The sequence below is a fragment of the Tursiops truncatus genome, chromosome 14 (genome assembly GCF_011762595.2).
Source record: "Tursiops truncatus isolate mTurTru1 chromosome 14, mTurTru1.mat.Y, whole genome shotgun sequence".
Classification (NCBI taxonomy): Eukaryota; Metazoa; Chordata; class Mammalia; order Artiodactyla; family Delphinidae; genus Tursiops; species Tursiops truncatus.
In genome coordinates, this window is record NC_047047.1 from 47,368,834 (window position 1) to 47,389,637 (window position 20,804).

The window sequence follows — 20,804 nt, forward strand, 5'->3', positions numbered from 1 at the left end:
TCTATTATCCCTAAAGACTAGCACTGGGCTTAACAGTTGGGGGGATTTCAGCCAATATTTTGAGTGTTTGAATGGAAGGGACCCTCTAGTATGGATTGGGCTGTGCTTGGTGACTCTGCCTCAGAATGTGGTGGGTTGAGCCTGACCACTAGTCTTCACTAATAGTTTACTAGTAGACAGTGACTCTCCCTCAAGGATTCACTGTCTTGTGAAAGTTCTTAGGTGCTCACGATCTTACTCAGTGCCATGCCTTGTTTACCTGTAGCTGCTTATGGTACTTTCTGTATCCAGAGAGTCAGGTCATTGGGCCTTGATGAGCTGAGACCTTGATTTGAGCTCTAATGCAAAGGCATGAGTTATTAGATTATTGAATGACAATATTCCTGAGGTAAAATCCTATTGCCAGGTTAAGAGTGAGACCCCTGTTAGTATGTGAACCCTCCAGTGAGCGTAGTAGAGATGCTGTATTACCAGGGCAGCAGGTTAAGGTTCTCTAGTATCACTTATAATTCTATGTTTATAGTTTATCGGAAGCTCAGTCCGAACCATACTGTCCCATTGTTCTTGGTACAACGCCATCATTGCCTAGAAAGTTGAGGGAGCTTTTGGCTTCTACTCTTTTTTTGGTTAAACTCGTTTAATTAGTGGGAAAAGACTGCTCTTTCCAAATAGCCACATTTCTGTTTGATCTAACGTTTTGTGGGATCTACGTTGTTACTCCTAAACGTAGTAAAGACTGAGATATATAGACAATGTTGAGACTTCATTTACATGCTGTTCCCCTGAGGATGTCCTGGATTTCCAGTCTCATAAAAGCCAGCCCTGCCATCTGTCTGGTGAGATCAGGGAATGAACCAACGATCCAACTAATGCCATTAAGCCTTCTATCACTGCCGCCTCCACCCAGGGAGAAAAAATGCACTTGCTCTATAGGAAATCTATTTACTTCCAGACCAAATTCTATTATTTTTTCTTTGCTTTCCCCTCATCAGATAATCTGTCATGGTTTCTCAGTGGTGGAAATATTTGGCTCTTCACTGAGAAGATCTTTGAATATAAATGCCTCACTGAAAATTAAAATAACGCCTCAGTTGGATGGAGAGAATGTTGTAAACACATTGGAATCCATTGTTGCCAGCAGAGTAGAACCATCCAATATGTATTTATGGTACCTGACTCGTGCCCTCAAGATATCACAGAGCTACTTTCTCTGATCAGAGCTCTTGCAGTGATACTTAAAAATGCATTGAATTTTCACGAATGTCAGCTTTAGCTATTGCAGTCGATGGCCCAAGAGCTGAGGTTTATTAAAAATATACTGCCAGGGCTTCCCTGGTGGCGCAGTGGTTGAGAGCCCGCCTGCCGATGCAGGGGCCACGGGTTCGTGCCCCGGTCCGGGAAGATCCCACATGCCGCGGAGCGGCTGGGCCCGTGAGCCATGGCCGCTGAGCCTGCGCGTCCGGAGGCTGTGCTCCGCAACGGGAGAGGCCACAACAGTGAGAGGCCCGCGTACAGCAAAAAAAAAAAAAAATAAATAAATATACTGCCACCTACAGTACTATTTAACTCTCTTTGACAGGGCTCTTGTCGTGAATGTTAACTAGACAAAGAGTTCATTTGGGGGCTGATTAGTTATTGTTTCTGTGAAGATTTGCTAATTTACATAGTATGTTTCTTTACTTACGCATGTATGTATCTGTTTTCCTCTAGGAAAAGAAGAATACATTGCCACTTTCAAGGGATCTGAATACTTCTGCTACGACTTGTCTCAAAACCCCATTCAAAGCAGCAGCGATGAAATAACTCTGTCCTTTAAAACCCTTCAGAGGAATGGACTGATGCTTCACACTGGGAAATCAGCTGATTATGTCAATCTCGCCCTGAAAAATGGAGCTGTCTCTCTGGTCATTAATTTGGGATCAGGGGCCTTTGAAGCACTAGTGGAGCCCGTGAATGGAAAGTTTAATGATAATGCCTGGCATGATGTGAAAGTCACCAGGAATCTGCGTCAGGTAACAGCGCAGTGGATAAGAGAGTAACTGGCTTTGTTTCTCGCTACAGCTGTGTGTGTGGTACTTGAAAACCCTAACAACATGATACAGGGCTCCTCAGAGTGGCTTACAAATTAGCTCTTTCTTCTTCTGAGATGAATCTTCCTGCCATACTTGAGCAGGGGCATATCTAGAAAGTTCCAGGGGCCTAAAGGCTATTTTGACACAGCGACATATGACAGTTTCCCAGAGGGCTGCAAGGTTATCCCTGCGACCTGCCCTTCCTGTGATGTGTGTGATTCTGTTGTGTTTTTAGTTTTTTGTTTATTTGATTTTAAATTATAGTTTTCATGGTGATCATTTGGAAGCATGCACATTGGGGTCATTAAATCACAGTTCCTTTTTTGTCGTTAAAAAAAAAATATCCAACAACAGTGTGTTTGTGATTTGGGAATGTATCAGTCCCTGCTCCCTCCCCACCCCAAACTCTGAAATGAGGACAAGAAGAGTCCCTGAGGGGGAAAAATGACTTTGGGGATTTCCACATCTCCTGAAGAGTCTGTTTATGAAGGTATTTTTACTTTTAGCACAGACACTTATGTTAAATCCCAAATGTCTCTGGAGAGGCCAGTTCGTCTTCTAGATGCCCATTTCTATTTGATTGTATTTAAAAAAAATTCTTCCAAGTGTCTACATTTTAGGAAAATATCAATTTTTCAGTAAATCTATGGGTCCCCATATACTGTATGCTTTTAACTGAGACATATTATTACAGTATATATATATATATATATATATATATATATATATATACAGATGAAAGTGAATAGATTGTCCTTTTATGCTGAACATGATAAGTTTTGATTATTATTTGAAATTTTATCATATTACAACGTACCATTCTGTTAAGTGTTGACAGTGACTAATTTTTCTGCAGTACCTGCTGATCTCAAACTAATATCCTTAACATACTTGTTGTTTCTCTGAACAGTTGCAGAATGACCGGATTGTCTCTGGTTTTCCTTTACTAAAACAGCCCTCTCTTTCTGAGCTGTTAACTGTCTAACCTTTTCTTTCCCACTTCTGAAAGGCTTAACTATCCAAGCTAGAGAAGCAAACAGGAATTTTAGGAGTGCAGATTTAGTCTAGCTGAGGCAGAAAAGTAAAAATGAAGGATTTCTTGAGACCCTCCAAGACCTTTCAGAGGCCTTAGTGTCATGGGAGGGGCCCTGCATGCTTCACACCTGCCTTGGGGGATAGTTGCCCACCATCGGGGTAGCTGTAGACCACGGATTTCCTATAAGTGTGTCTCTTTGGTTTTCCCTTTTTATTTTTCTCTCAGATTCGCACCAAGAGGCCGAAGGCTCATTTGAGAGAAGCACAGAAGGAAGGGTGGGGCTTGAGGAGCCTACTTTCTAGATTTGCCTTTGCTCAGGTTACAAACCAAACTATGAATTGGTAGCTCAAAGGAAACTGCAGTTATACAGCCGGGGTGCATGTGTGGCAGGACAGATTAAAAACAAATCCATTCTACTCATTCTTTGTGTCAGGATCTTTGCTTTGTTTCATTGCAGTAAACTGTGACCCTAAAGTCCATCAATATGACCGAAGGAAGTTTTGGAGTTGAGCAGAAGTCCCTGTATGCTGTAAAATTGAGTAGTAGGGCAATGCCAACCGATTCCTATGAATTTGCTGGGACTGGGGTGGGCCAGGGTTGGGGAGGGATCACTTATGGGCGAAAGGCGTCAGTGGTCAGCTGATGAGCTTTAGGCCTTTGAATCCCTTTTAGACTTTTTCAATGTCTGTCAGATGTACTCAGGGAGACAAAGGAACATTGCCATATGTCTGTTTCTGTCTCATAGCAAGTTACGAACAATACTGGCAGGAAAAATATTACCTCTGTGGGAGGCCTATTTGTTAGTCTGCTTTTTTCTTGTAAAATTTTTTTGCCCTTTTTCTATGTTACTAACATGCTTAATAACTAACATGTCATTCATGGAATGTTTCATTCTACTAACCGTTACCTGAATCAAAAAATGTACTAACATGGTAGAGACCATCATATTTTTTAAGTAACGATCGTTATTCTGTTCACAGTTTTTAATTTCCTTTCTCCCCCCTTCTCCACAAAGCACTCAGGCATTGGACACGCTATGGTAAACAAACTACATTGTTCGGTAGATATCATTCTAATTGTTTCTTATTTTGGGTTTGCCGTGTGTTTTCTTTCTTTCTTTTAACTGTAGACATCATTAACAAAAGAGGAACTGCGGTTGGTACTCTTCTGCTTACTTTGACCTCCTTCTTTTCATCTGTTGTTGACCTTCTTATTTTTTACCTGTTCCTGTCAACTTCTGTTTTCCAACTCACCTGTAGGGGCATCGTTAACGTTTCGAACGTTTTGCATCCAGCTGTGGTTAACACGGGATAAGACAAAATGGTGGCTGGCCCGAGTGACCGCAAGCTCAGCCAGTCTCGAACCATTCATGACGCATGGCATGCACCCTTGATTTGGGAATGCTGGAGATGCCACACCCACTCATCTTTCCGTCATCACAGAGCAGTTGTGTTTTCCTTTGGTTCTCCCCGTTTTCTTTCCTTTCCTTTCTGAACGGTACTGTCCCTCCTGCATGTGCACATCAGCGTGTGCTGCTTCCACTGGTTGTTTTGTTTCCCCTCGCCTTTGGCATGGACGTAGGCACTTGCATGCTGGACAGCTGCTGCTCAATAGTGCAAACAGTGACGTTGCTGGAAAGAGCTTGCGCCTTTTCTGTTAACAAGGTGCACGTTGTGATTAGTTAATAACAGACGACTAAACTTTGCTAATATGTACTACCAGCAAAACTAACCTAGGAAGCATTTTACTAACACCATTTTTGTGTCTGCTAAATAACTTTTGAGTTGCCGTAGGGATGATGCTGACACTTGTTCAATAATCAGTTAACTCTCTAACTAGTTTAGATCTCTTAGGGCTAGTTGCATAGAATCGGAGAATAAACCTCTAACAGACATGAAAATGGGTTCCGCCATAGGTCTAAAAATAAAAACCAAACAAACAGAAAAAAAAAACAAAAACCAAAACGCAAAATGAAAAACTAAAACAAAACAAAACACAAAACAGGCATATCCCAGGATTACAGTATCTAGGTCTGAGTATAGCGTGTCCTTTCCCTGTGCTTTGTTATCTAGGTGACAATATCAGTGGATGGGATTCTTACCACAACGGGCTACACGCAAGAAGATTATACCATGCTGGGGTCTGATGACTTTTTCTATGTTGGAGGCAGTCCCAGCACAGCAGACCTTCCCGGGTCACCAGTCAGTAACAACTTTATGGGCTGTCTCAAAGAGGTAAATATCACCGTCACCGGAATCATTCCTAATTCATGACCTCATCATTTCAGACCCAGACTGAAAGCGCCTTTGCTGAAGACCCAGAGTTTGTGGTGTCAGGGGGCACAACCTTAAATTCAATATTCCACTGTTGTTTATATAGGATTGGGGGGATGGGGGCAACTCATAGAACATTATCAAGGAATTAAGTTCCTCTTCTTTACAGTCTGTAAGTAATTCACAATTATGATTTGCAGGGGGCAGTTGTATATTAGCTATAAAAGAAAGTCAAACACAAAGAAATACTGGGTCTAGAGTTAAGCCAAACACCTTGCTCATTTCTACTTAAATGCCTTAGGTGTTATATATGCAGCAGTGACTTATTCGACCATTACAGGAAAGAAGAAGAAAAAAAATAGGCTATGAGAGACCAAATGCAACAAAAACAAGATGAATCTATGTGATGAAATAATTTTGTTCCTAGGTTTTAAATATGTTCTGAAGGAAGTAAAGATGTTTCATTTGTGATCCAATGAACTCACTTGATACTTACCTGAGTGAAGCTATCAGGCTAAAAGATACCAAGAATTTCATCCCTCATTCCCCGCTGTCATTGTTGGTTGTAACTTTTGATGGGATCGGGACTTGTTGGGGTATGGGAAGAAAAAGATCAGGAAGATCTTTGGATTTCAACTTGTATGAATATTTTTCCATAACAGCTGCCTGTTTTCATTCAGGCACAACCCAGTTTCTCTTGGCTGCTAGAACCAGAAGTTCCTCTTGCATTATATGACTGTAGTTTAATGGTACAGACCTCTAAAATTTAATAACTTTGAATTTATTAATGATTAGCCATAGGTGGTGTTGGTAAGCAGTGATGTACTTTGGTTTATTTATTTATTGGAGCATAGCTGCTTTACAGTGTTGTGTCAGTTTCTGCCGTACAGCAAAATGAATCAGTTATACATATATCCCTTCTTTTTTGGATTTGGTTTATTTTAAAGAAAATATTGTAATCATATAAACTCAATTCAAGTAAGCATCAGTGAAAAACAATCCATGCTTGAATTATCCTTACCTGTTTTTCATTTATGTAAATATACTGGATGTTGCATTGCCCAGTATGTGAATGTATATGGAAGAGTCCTAAAAAGGATTCGAAAACGCTGTAGTTTTAACAAATACAAGGAGATGCAGTTCTGAAAGGGTGAATCTAACTATGCTTTGTGGTGGAAGGGATTGATTGTCTCCCAGAGAATAACTTTTACTTTTTACAGATACATAACATGACCCAGGACTGTGCTAAGCTCTGTGAGCATTATAAAATCCTAATAATTATGATCATTGTTATAACAGTAGGCATTTTCTGAGCTCTTATTTTGTGCCTAATGCAATACTAAGAGCTTTGCAGGAATCTCCACAATATATGAAGTAATTATCTGCACTTTTCAGACAAGGAAACTGAGGTTTGGAGAGGTAAGTTTCTTGAGCAAGGTCTCATGGCTAAGAAGTCTGCAAGCCTAGAGCATGATCATGGCAGTCTGAATTCAGAGACTTGTGTGCTCTTAGCCACCATAATAAACAGTGTCCTAACAGAATGTTTGTTAGGAGATTGTGTAAACCCTCAATTCTGTTACAAACAGAAACAACTTTTAGAAATGTAAACTAGACATTTCTGTGTGGTACAGTTATGCGCATTTGAGTACAAAAGAGAGTGAATGAGTGGAGATCTAGTAGACAAGGAAAATACACAGAAGAGTCAGGATGTGAGAGCGTATTGAAGGATAATTATGAGCCGGGGGTGGAGGACATGTTTCAGGTTGGGGAGAAGCATGGTGAAAACATAGTTAGATTTCACAATATGATGCCTGAAACCCTTTCTGGTGATAGGAATTGGGGTGGGGGCAGAATCACACCCCCAGTCATCCACACCATTTCCTCATTTTCACTGTGAACAGATCAACCTACGGTCAGTCCCTAGGCCCTGCTTTATCTACAGAAAGTTAATCTTGCTGTGGACTGGAAAAAGGAAAGGGAATCCAAGGATCTCGAGCAGAAACTGGAATCTAGCTAAAGAGCCCTTTTGGGTATCCTGTTAAAAACATGAGAGTTTCTGCAGTGATCACCCAAGTTCAGCTGCGCCTCACTGTCTTCTGAGTTCAGGTTGGGTGAGGCAACTTTCCGTGTGTGTGAATCTTCAGTGGATTGCCTTAATCCAAATTTACAGTTTCAGATTGAACTGTACTTCAGATTAATATCTTTAATATTTAAGTGTTAATGAGAAGTTGAGACGCTTTAGAACTCATCTCTTTTTTAAAATTAGACTATAGTTAACTTACAATTTTATATTAGTTTTAAGTACAGCATAGTGATTCAGTATTTTTGCAGATTATACTCCATTATTGGTTATTACAAATAATGGCTATAATTCCCTGTGCTATATCCTTGTTGCTTATGTATTTTATACTTATCTTTTTAATTGGTCTTTCAACCATAAAAACCAAGTCAGGTGATTTTCCATTTATTTGGCAACTACTGAGTCCAAACAATGAGGATTCACTCAAGTTATTGTCTCTGTAGGTTTTGGATAGATATCACTCATCTTACCAATAGGGCACTTCCTATATCTCTCTCTTCCACAGCCTGGGGTATGTGTCTGGAGCAAGTCTTGCCAGTGTTTTACTGATGTACAATCTCTTACACTTTATTTCCTCCCGACACACTAGAGTGGGAGGATACGGGCACAATCAGCCTATAAATCAAAACACACTTTACTTGGAGAGGTTTTGGAAGGTTCATAGTTTGCATCCAAGTCTGAGTTACTATCTATTTAAAATGCCCTGCTCTTCCTACTACTGAAATGAAATTGTGACAAAGTAGCATAGATTTTGAATCAAATCACCTTATTTCAGATAGGTGAGCTCTGTAGAGTTGCTGAAAAAGGGAGAAACATACCCATGTTCATTCTCACCACATCCCTCTTAAGCCCATGTGAACCTTCCTTAACTCTTATCTCAGGCTTTCTGCCCTCAGGCATGTTATATAAAATCTTAATTATGATTTCATCTATGGCTCATAACGTTTTTATATTCAGTCTAGTATGTGATCCCCCTTAGGATGACCAGTCCTGGGGGAGATACTCATAACACTATGTCTGAAGTCATAGAAGAAATTTTGGAGTGTTAAAATAGGAAGAATACTGGAAGTCATTCTTCAAGTCCAACCTCCTTATTTTGGAAATGGGAAAACAGACCTAGAGGTTATCTGTCCCACCGAAGAGCAATGAAGGGGTAACAGGATAAAAACAGAATATTGTCAGATGAAATATAATACTTGAATGACATTATAAACAGTGGCACTCAAGATACAAAACTAGAGATGGCCTACCACTCTCACTAATTCACATCTTCATTTTTTAAAGATTAAAGTAAAAAAAAAAAAATTACTCCACATGATGAAACAACCCATAATCTAGTGTTTATTAGAAGCAATTAGCAGTTAAGGCTCTCCCTACATGGCATTTGATAATGCTTATTTGAAATAAGACTTGGCTTGCGTGGAGAGCAGCCAACCCTCATTAAGAAATTTTTTTTTTAGTGATTAACAAATTTCAAAATCAAGTAAAATTATTTCAACAGAATTTGGCAAAACTTAACCTGAACTTCATATATTACTTTGTTCAAACCGAGAGGGAGCTTTGAATGGCCAAGAAATTATAATAAGGGCATCAAAGTAGTTTTTTAAAAATAATTATATTTTCATCATAAATAAATAAAAAAGACTTTGGAGAAATGTTTGAGGTTACTGAAAATGACTTTCAAGGGTATAAATTTGAGAAAAGTTACAGGAGAAATTGTAAATAATAAATTACCATTATATACAGCCCACATGTATGAAATTCCTAGAGGATAATGGATCTTTGAAAATATGCTTTTTTTTTTTTTTGCGGTACGCGGGCCTCTCACCGTTGCGGCCAGCATGTGGGATCCTCCCGGACCAGGGCACGAACCCGCGTCCCCTGCATCGGCAGGCGGACTCCCAACCACTGCGCCACCAGGGAAGCCCTGAAAATATGCTTTTTACATTTGATTTTTACAAAGGCAGTACTAATCATGCTTGGAGAGAAGCATTTGTTTATATTCTTTGCATTTTGTATACCACTGAATAAAACCTGAAATATATGTTGCTTAAGAAGATCACTTAAAATCAAATTTAATTTTTCCAGCAAGCAGTTTTTTGAGTGATTGCTACAACAGGAGAGGGAATTAGAAGATGCCGTAGAAAGTTAAATCATGGCGTCTAAGGGAGATGTTTGGAGTCTATTTGAGGACACCTACTGCCCTGCCCATTCACCTTAAACAACTTGGAAAGCATTTTTTTTTTTTTTTTCACTCTAAAAGTATTACAGTCGATTCCTAAGGTTCTCATGAAAGGTTTTTGTTTGTTTTTTAACATTCAAAGATAGGTGGCAAACTCACTAATATGTGTTTCTATCCCAATATTTTGACCATGAGGGCTTCTGCAGTTAATGACTTACAAGGAAGGGTCGTGTTGCTCCCTCATTAATCTTGCCTCAGAATCTCCTTGGGCTATTATGCATTTCTTAGCCTCTTTGTGCCTCCAGAATGCTTTGAAACACCTATTTCCCTCCTGCAGAGTGAACATTATTCAACATAGTTTGTTGGTAGGGAAATGAAACTGAAAGGGGAGGAAAGGATTGTACTGGATAAAACAACCTAGAATGCTTTTTTGGAAGTTTTTTTGTAGCTATGTGTACTTGCTGGAGTTTTACAGTCAGTTGTGCGAGTAGAGACACTGCCTGTGTGAGGAAATTTAGAATGCTACCACTAAAAGTTGCTTGGGATGAGCCTAAGGAAGGATTCTAGAAAAATAAATAAGTGAAATGCTAGGGGGAATTAAATCCCTACTGAAAATTTCATCAACCTAATTAGATCAGCGCAGGCTTTAATTACATTGAGAAACTTTTAGCACTAAAAATCTGGAAGAAGCTATGAAGTGGATGAGGTTCAGAAAATATCCTCTTATGTAAACATTTTCACCCACTGTGAAGAAATAGTTGATACCTGCATGTAATCAGCATGGTCCTCTCTGCCATTTGCAGTGGCATCGCTGTAATTCACACAATGTACCAGTATCAGCACCAGGAAAAAGGTGCAATATTTCCTTTGCGCAAATACCTCTTAATTCCTGTCTTACTTCTTGTGGACAACAGAGAACTTTAGAAGATTGTGAAGGCTTCTCAATCTATCCCCTTCTATAGTAGAACCAGCTCATCAAATGTGGGTTCCCAGGTGTCCTTCTGTTCTGTCTTATTTCCCTCACTACTCAAAGTGAGTTCTTTACATATAAGAATAAAAATCCATGGCAGAATTTGCATTTTAAGTTATTTTTCCAATTTTTAAATAAAAGGCTTTGTGACCTGTTGGAAAAATTTGACCTCAAGGAAACTTTGGAGGGTAAGGAGATCTTCACTGATAATCATGCAACTTGGGAAGAGGGAGGACTTCTTTATCTGGGAGAACGTCCTCATAGGGGTTCCAAAGTCATGATTAAACACGTTTCTCCCAGGTTTTCATTTCCTCCAGACTCTTCCTTGTTGGGGTCCCTGATACCTGTAGATAGTTTCTGCCTTTCCTGTCTTATTACATTGTCACAGTCTATATATTGATAAGTAGCATTTTCTAATGCATTTATGTTAACCTTCCCACATGTCTCATTCATTCTTTTGGAAAGAGAATTGCTGTTTGCATTCCCATCTCACTTCCTCCTAGCCATTTTGCATACATATCCGCATGTTTTTACTCACCATATTATTACATAGCTAAGGAAAATAAATTCTACCTTAATTATGTTTGGCAAAATGTCCTCAAGTTAACTAACCATTTTAAGATAGATTTTACTAATGTTCCCCAAATAGTAGACTGTACAAAAATACAAAAGAATTCCTGTAACACAAGGACTCACACATTGGCTCTGGGCTGCCTTCCTAGAGGTAGGGTCTTGGTTTAGTGACTTGTAAGAGAGCTTAGCTTAGCCTAGATGAAAAGGAGGCAAACTGACTTACAGTGTTGGGCAAAGATTCTAGTCTAGAAAGAAAATAAGTTTCTCCACCTGAAAGAAAAAACCACAGAAGATGGCAGTTTGCTTTTAAAACTTTAACAAGAAAGCAAGATGGAGTTTGTGGGAATGTCAAAGAATTTGACAAATTCTTATGTACCATTAACCTGATTTATTATAAGCCCTGCCTGATGTCTTTCAGATCTTGGAAATACTGAAATGTGTTTCAACTCTTCTGCTGTAATAAATTGTTGGCACTAAAATGCAGACAGAGGTCAATTACCCTTGCCTCCTTTTCATTTTCAAGACGGAAGATCACAGCTTCTTTTAAGTCAGAAATCCCCCTTTCCTTTTAGGATGTCTTTTCAAGAACCCCTGTGAGATAATAGTAATAATCTAAGTTGAGTACTTTTCCTAGTTAGAGCGCATTGCCTGAATGAGCTCATCTAAACATACTCTAGTGATATAAACTCGGTGGTACCTAATTGTGGCTAGGATTATACAAGGCATTCTACAAAGGGATGCTAAAAGTCACAGCTATTATAAAAGGGTAAGAAGAGTTGGTATATTTCAGAATAGTAATAATAACATATTAAGCATTTCCTATTTCTCATGTGATTTCTACAACACCCAGTGAGCTACCCCATTGTACCTAGGGCACAATCAGCAGAGCAGCACAGCAAACATAACAAGTTACTCCTAAAAAATAAATTAATGAAACTTTGTGAAATAATTAGATATTCAGTATTTCAAACATAGCAGCAAGGTAATCATGGAAGACAAACACCATTTTTTTGCGTGTGTGTGGTGGACTTAATGGCATTTTATCTTAGATTTTGCTTTTATTATTAAATTGCCTGGAGGGGTGCACTGTCATTTTTTCCCAGTGCTTTGTATGTTCAAAAGTAACTCTCTGAGCATCTCACAAGTTACATACTAGCAGTATCCCTATTTGACAAATGACATGGAGACAGGAGAAGTTAGGTTACTGACTAGGAGAAAACAATCACTAAGTAGCAGAGCCAAGATCTGAATCTTAACTAATCTGACCACAGGACTCTTGCCTTTAACAGCTACTCTATGTTGCTTCCTTTACTCATAATATAATCTTGCTTCTATTTCCTTGTTCTCAATATTTTTAGTAAAGTATAATTAAATGAAATGAACTTTATAGGAACCTTGAGGAGAAAGAGAACACAAAAATGCAGCCTAGATTAATAGGATGTTGCAGAAGGGGGTGTCTAAGTGGGAGGGGAAAGAGCAGGAAATATTTCGTGGATGCCCAGTTACACGTGAGCTTCCAGTGGGGATTTTTCTCTTACTGTTCTAACTGGCACTGGAATGTCACCTCTGTGAACTGCTTCTCTGCTCTGTAAGTCTGTATCCCTTCCTCCTCTAAGGGTGTAAAAAAGATAATAATGCTTGTCATAAATTTCTGTACTCTGTAGCCAACCGTATGAACAGGGATACACAAAAAAAAACACATTTGGAAGTACTTTCTACATTTCTACAAAGTATTGGCTTCATAGATTGCTAAGGGTACATTTCCTTCTGTGCCTTGTAGCCTTGGGGACAAGGGAAATAAGCAATTAGGGCAGAAACCGGGCATTTTGCCATAGGCACTCCTCTTCGAGATTGGGTTCAGGAAGTCCCATCTGCTCAGGTCCCCAAGGAAGTGGAACTCAGGTCTTTAGTCTCCAGAGTATCTGGTGAGTTCTTGTCTGGAATTCAGCTTTTTGAACATAGCAACCTCCCTTCCAGGGGACCCACAGATTTCTATTTCCCATCATATTCGGCAGATGCCCCATAGCCTGGAACTATATCAGCAGTTGACATAATGCATTGCAGTGCTTTCAGATATCAAGCTAGCATAACGTGGTTTGGTAGGGGTTTCAATGACATTTTAAGGAATTGATGCATATTATAGAATATGACATTTTCTAGCCCAGCAGAAAGCAGTAATGAATAATGTCTAAGACTTAACATTTCCTCTTAATTTCAGCACCCACTAGAGTACCTTGTTTAAATTGTTCCATTCACTTAGGTATGTGTGCATTCAATGAGTCAACATTAATCAATACCTACTATGTGCTAGACTCTGTACTACACACTGGGGACACACAGGTAAATAACACACCTAGGAATCTGGAAGGAGAGCCTGACAAGCAGAAAATTAAAGTACAGGTTCTTTAAATGAGGTATTGAAAATTGCTCTAAAAATGCAGCAGAAGCTGTCATTAATTCTGCCAGAGGAAATCTATAATACTTTCAAAGAGAAGGTGACAAAGTAATCTGAGTTATCCTCTCTGTCTCTCTTCGCTCAGCTCTATAATGGGCATGATATTACGTGGGATTAAAGTTCTGCTCTCAGAATTTGAAAAGAATAGGAAAGATGAGATGATATGAAGGATTCGAAAACACATTACAAAGAAGAAGAAAAGCTCCATAGAGATGCAAGCTTGTACTTTACTGAGTTTGAGCCGTATTTTAAAAATCTGATCTCTATCCAAAACAAAGTGAATATTTTGGTCTTCATGTTGATTTCTATTATGAGACGATATACTCTCGTCTTAGTTCTTTGGATCAAGTGCTGTGTTTGGAAGAAAATTATTCCTGTACACCGTAATTGGCCTCTGTTTCAGGAGAATTATCACTATTGAAACACATTTAAAACAAATTAATTACTTTGAAATGAAAATAATTCTGTTATCATTCAGAAGCATTTGATTTTAAATAATAGGAAAATGAGATTTTTATCTTTGTTGAGTAAATGTTCTGCACACAGAGAAATTGGTGACTCTGAGTGTTCAGTTTAGTTCCACATGTATGATATGACTATCTACTATGTGAAGTACCAGGATATGATAATTAGGTTGACATAGGTTATCTAATCCAGGTCATGATAAATGAATTGTCCATCAAACATATATATTTTTCTGAACTTAAGTTTCTAAATTTGAATCAAATGTGATGACAGTAACCAGTTATAGATTGGTATTCCATTAAATTAGTTAAGACAGATTGCTTTAGAATCAGACAGACCTGGGTTCCAATCCTGGCTCCATAGACTTAGTAGTTGTGTGACCTGAGAAAAGTAATTTAATGTTTTTTGCTTCATTTTTCCTTCACTCTAAAGGATTAAGTGAAACTATGTAATTGAAGCACTCAGCATAGTACCTATTATACTGTAATATTTCAATAAATGGTGTGTGTTAACTACAAATACATTTCAGGTAGGAATGTGACCTATACATATATATTTCACAGACATGTAACCTATGTAGTCACACAGGGCCCTCACACACAGAAGGACCCTGCTCTTGGTTTAATATCTTCCTCTTGCCATCTTGAAATTCTTCATAACTTTTGAACAAGGAGCCCTTCATTTTTATTTTGCACTGGACCCTGTGAAGTATGAGGAATGTCCAGGTTGCAGACAAGTCTATGAGATTTTGCACATATTATCTCATTTTAAAAATTATTTCATTTAACTGTCCTAACAGCTTTGTGAGGAAATTGAATTGACTTGGAGGCCACAAGTTATTTATAACATCATCAAGGCCACATCACTCATATGTAGAAGAATCCAGAAGAAAACCTCTGTTTATTGACTCTAACCAGTGTGCATTCCTCTTTTGTTCACCTGAGTTGTAATAGACACCTTCCAATGTATCAAAAATTAGTAAAGACGACTGAGAAACTCAGCGTTTTTAGAAAAACACTGATATCTTTTTAATAACTGGGAATAGTCACTTAATTTTTATAGTTCAAATGCAAATAGTTTTTTGTTTTTACTTTTTAAGGATTTTATCATCATCAGATTTCACATAACATTATTTTTCAAACTCAGTCACTGTATTCCTTCCCTGCACTCACCACCTGTAGACAAAGCACAGTCTCATATGTAAGACTTCAATGCTTGTTTGAAAGAGTAAATTGACCTTTTTGTTAACATTTTCTTCTATAAGGTCTCCAGACTGAAAGGTATGATCACCAACGATTGAAGTCAATCCTTCGTTAACATTACCTTTTGCTATTATTTAATAATTATTTGATTCATCATGGATTAATCAACACATTTATATAAAATTACATGGTGTTTATATAGAACAATTTGTAAACAGTGGCATGCGACTTAAAGCAGTAGGTTTTAGGTAGTTTAAAAGGAAGCAATTCTTAGCCCATTTAGGGATTTACTATTCAAGGCGTGGCCTGTGAAGCAGCAGCATCACTATCACCTGGGAGCTTGTTAGATGAAAAACCTCATGCTCCTCCCCAGATCTACTAAATCAGAATTTATATTTTAATAAGATCCCCGGGGGATTTCATATGCAAATTAGAGTTTGAAAATCACTGAGCTAGAGCACCTCAGCCATCATGTTTTGTTGACATCATTGACTGTAAGATGTACAGTTACGTTATGATTGGCATTAAACACTGCCAATTAACCTAGGCTAGAATGCACCTCAACTGCAACTAAGATCTGTATTTTAGACATATTAAAATATAAAACAGTGTATAATTTAGTAGCTCAGTAGTGACCCTGAGGCTTACAGCCAGAGCCTCAGCATCTCAAAGTGCCAAGACCCTGGGGACACCCTCCCGGGCTTAGTTCTCCCCCAGCCCCTGCGTGGGCTCAGCCTTCTTCGGAAGATGGATATCAGGATCTTCGCATCCAATTACACTGAGGGCAAATGAATCACCGGGATCCACCCTGAGCCAGGCCCCCAACAGTCTAAATTTAGAGGCAAATACAGTCTTGGGATGAGTTGTACTTAATATCCAAGCAATAAGCTTTTGCTAACGAAAGAGTTGGAACTAAGCCCATGACCATTAAAGTAAAATGCCTGTGTGTTTTAATAACAATTTTAAACTAGGTCTCCTAACCTCTATTTGATTTTGAGTACTGCTTTCATAGCAAAATTTGTTCACTTGCAAAAGTGCTGAAAATCACTGTGTGCAGGTTTACTTGGGTTAATTATTATTTTTGCAGGGTAATATTCTTATGCTGAATTTTCCATATATACTCATCACATTTTTTCAGGCCATGGTTTATTCAGGATTATTTTACCTTACCAGAATTTGCTAACTTAAACAGATTTCTGTGTATTTATTTACATTTTAACAACTTTGTAACATAATGGGTTATGCCCTAAAGGAAGTAAACTCTTCCTTGGATATAAATTAGACAGTTGGGGATTTGAGGCATTAAGGAACCATTTAGGGAAATGCTCCTTCTGCAACATGAATTTTAATAAGAGCCCCCTAGAGGCAACTAAGCGGTATGACACCTCTCTAAACTGAAGCCACTCAGCCTGAAATTTTCTTGGTGATTAAATGAACAGAGATGCCTTTAAGTGACATAAATGGGCAAACCATTAATCCCAGGAAGAGTGTGAAGTGTGTGCTTACGTGATGCTTATAAAAAGATAACTTTGTCTGAAGTGAAGTGGCTGCAGACTTTGCAGTAAGAGAGGAAAGTACAACAGACCCCCTCAGAATTTCTTTAGGACACCAGATTTTTATGGTACTTTATAACTTTCCCCACTATCTTCCTCTAAACTCAATTTGTAATTAGAGGCTATTTGTTCTTGAAAATATATTCAAACTAAATTTCTTTGTCTTTATTAGATTAGAATTACACTGAAAGTACCACCACTTACTTTAATCCCCCAACCAGGGAAATGCAGCCTTTTTTTCACTTCATACAACTTCACTCGCACTTTTAATGCAACTCTTTCTTTCTGTCTTGAAAATACACATAACGCAGGAAGCAATTAAATTTGAAGTGGAATATCCAGAAGTGTAGTTTAAGTAATAGGAAAGGTTTTTACGTTCATGTTAGTTTTTCTTTAAGTACTGTAGTACTTATGATTCTTGAGTAACAATCCTTCGAAATGTGTACATTTATTCACCAAGCCCTCACTGAGCGCTAGCTATGTCTCTAGCACTGATTAGATGCTAGCTTTACAAATATGGATGATTTTCATTGCCTTGGCTGGATTCTGAAGACACATAACCATGAAAATGAATTTCAGTGCTTTTAATTCAACAACAACAAAATGTATCAAATGACCTCCATGAAATGAGCCTGTGCAGGATGCCAAGTGAGGATAGAAAAAGAATAAGACATGGTACAGATGAAACGCATAGGTAATTAGGTCACCTGATTCTGCTTTTCCACCTCACCTTGGGCTTATCTCTATCATAGTATTGCTACTATAATTGTATCAGTGTTTGATCAACTAGGGTTTCTCAGGAAGATTAAGCCCTAATGCCCTAAGACATCCATTGTATGTAATAGTGCTAGTTATGTATCATCATCCGGAGAACCGAGAAAATAGTTACTCAACTAATTTTCTATGTTCTGTGGTTCAGATGAGGACTTTGGTTGAGAAAAGCTAGGGGAGACTTTTTTGCTAGCAGGCATTGTGACTATTTCTTTAGTGCTAGAACCTGAGGCATAGTTGGTGCTCTATAACCCTTGAGTAGATTCATTATAATTATACTTAAGTGAGATAAGTTCTACAACAAAGGTTTGTGCTGCATTCTAGGGCAACACAGTGTAGAGAGGGGCGGTCAAGAAATGTAAAAAACCAGACTTTCCCAAGGAGATACTATTTGAGCTTAGCATTGAAAGGAAAATAGTATATCTCCAAGTGAATAGGATGTGAACTACAAAGTTTGAGACAGAGGATAAGTTGGAGAAAGGGCACGGTTGTAAAAGAATACACAGCCATGCTTGGGGGAATGTCTGGGGTCAGTCAGTGTGACTAGGGAAAGGATGTACAGAAGGGAGGTGAACACTGACGCTGGATAAAAATTGAAGGAAATGATGTTGAAAATGGATAAAATGATGACAGGGTATGACTGCCCCAATGGTTGAAAGTTTTGTGTATTAAAAATCATCTCAGAGTTTATTAAACTGCAGGTCCCTGTCCCCATAGCTTCTGATTTAGCAGTGGACCTGAATTTTTAACAAAAATTTAAGGTAATACAGATGCAAATGATATAAGGACTTTAACAAAGACTGCTACTTGTTATAGGGTTCTATGGATACTTCTAGAAAGGTCTGTGATAGGGCCAGGATTTAATATGAAGGATCAAAAGACCCTAAGCCTCCAGTTTAAAAAGGAGAGAACTGAAACACACCAAGGGAGAGATGTTAAGGGTTGATCTAGCAAGGGAAGAATGGGGAATAACAAACAATCCAGAGGGACCTCAAAGGTAGAATCGAGGTGACTGGATGAGTTTTGGGGAAGAAAGAATAAAAAATACCAAGACAAGACAAATCTATATATTTCAACCAAAACAAAGCAATCAAACCAGATATTTTTCTTCAGATCAGAGCTCAAAGGAATGGGGAACAAGGGCAGTGGGAAGCATGAAGGAAGTAAGAAAACTGGCTTCCCGGGATGCACTTTTTGACTCTTTGGCCTGCACAACCCTGAAAGTTGGCCAGCACGTGTGAAGTGTAACCCAATGCGTTTTACTTAACCTCTCTGAGCACCAGGTTTTTCATCGGTCAAGTGAGGGGATTAAGTTTTATGTACTTTAAGGTCCTTTCCTACAATCTTTAAGTCCTGAGGTAAACCCTTCCTATAGTAGTGGTTGCAAACACATAAGCATTTTTTTACAAAGCTATCTGCAAGTCCTATTCTCAAAAGTCCTCTAGCCAAAAAGGTTCTAACATATCACTCTGAGTGACCTTCATTATCCTCACAAGATAAGAAAAGATAAGATTTTTTCCACCTCCCTGATCAAAAGCAAAACAGAACAAAACAACAAACAAAATACTCCTAAAGTCTGAGACAAAATGTGGGTTGAAAGAGATTCCTATCTTCCTGCTTAGTTTATTATTTTTTCTTTCTTTCTTTTCACGTTGCCCTTAAGGAAAGTTTGGTAAAGGCTCCAGAATCAGATTATCAAGAAGCAGCACAAATTTAAGAGTCTTTCTCTGCCCAGGCCCTTGAAGTCTTTCTGAGGCAACCACCTGCTTTGATGCTGGGAGGCCAGCATTCTCATTAAGCTTTACGGTTTTCAATCAAACAAGCTTCATCGCTCTAAACCCGTAGCCGGTCCCACAGTCCAGTAATAGGGCATATGATGAAAACATCCAGTGTTTTAAAAAATTCAAAACACGAGATATGCTTCCACTGCTATGTACCTCCTTGATTTCTAGCAAAGGTAGGTGGATGGGTTCTTCATGTCATTGCCTTGTAGTTTATTTTTAAATAACAATTTGAGTCTAGGAGAGGGATGGTGCTTGTGAACAGGTGAGTGATCTCTGCCAGAGAGTAGAATGATATTATTTTAAGAATGGTATTTTTAGGGATTGGCTTCGAGGAAAGTTTTAGCCTGGAAATTTTTAACATGGAGCAGGGAGATACCAGAGGCCAAGTATGTCTTCGGTTCTTTGGAAGGAAAAATACTCATACCAATCTCTCCCTCCCGGCCCTAGGGCTGCAATGCATTAAAGCAGAGAAATCAGAGAGGAACTGTCTCTGCAGTTGGTACTATGATCACACATGCTAAGCAGTGAGTAAGTGTGGGAGGAGGTGAAAATGTCAGCAGAAGAGATGGACGAGGTTCAAAAAGTGCTTTCTCCTGCTTCAGGGTTATTATGGTCTGCTTCCCTCTTTGCCGGAATCCATGTTCCCTTTCATTCTGTTAAGAATACAGAGTGTATCTGAACCTCCAGTAATTTTATTAGGAGGGAAGGAAAGAAGGAAGGAAGGAAGGAAGGAAGGAAGGTAGGTGGGAGGGAGGGAGGGTGGGAGGGAGGGAGGAAGAAAGGAAGGAGAAAGAGATTGAGAGGGAGAGGGAGAACTTATTTTTGATAATCCTCTTTCTTAGTGGGAAAAATAACATATACAAAATTCAAATATAAGAGCAACTATAAGAAGGTACATGATTCAAAGAAGAAAATTCTGCATGGTGATGAGATCTTTTAACAAAAACATAATTAAATTTTAAATACAGGGGATCTCTAAGGGGCTTGAAAGAAAAGAAAAATTAAGAGACATGATTTAATCTAGCTTTCCGTGGAATTTTCCAGGATGCCAAAACCAGATCTGAGGAAGAGGTGGGGGACGATGTTTACTCCCACTTTCCCATCCATATTCCTGGGATGTTATTTTTTTCTTTTACTTTATTTTTTGGTCCTGAGATCCCATATCCAATATAGTGCATGTGTGGTTGTCTGCATTTTCTGTGCCACCTAGCTGATGAATTTCCCAAATCTGGATGAAATACATTGGAGTCCATTAAACTGTAGCTGTTCACATTCCCAGCCTTTTCCATAAGGCTATACAATTTTAAAGAAAAAGAAAAGATGGTATCATTTCATCCTCTTCAAAATGAAGGGAGAACTGAAGAGGCATGTTTTGGCCTCTCTGTTAA

At 38.7% G+C, this 20,804-nt stretch overlaps 1 protein-coding gene across 1 annotated transcript in view; it reads left to right on the plus strand.

Moving 5' to 3' along the window:
• The first annotated feature begins 1,714 nt into the window (after positions 1-1,714).
• The window catches only part of NRXN1 (neurexin 1), a 689,266-nt gene continuing 670,176 nt past the window's right edge, over positions 1,715-20,804 (plus strand). The window contains exons 1-2 of the mRNA XM_073791370.1: positions 1,715-2,012; positions 5,181-5,342. Coding sequence (XP_073647471.1) covers positions 1,839-2,012; positions 5,181-5,342 — 336 coding nt within the window. The 5' untranslated portion in view covers positions 1,715-1,838. The remainder of the gene's footprint in view (positions 2,013-5,180; positions 5,343-20,804) is intronic.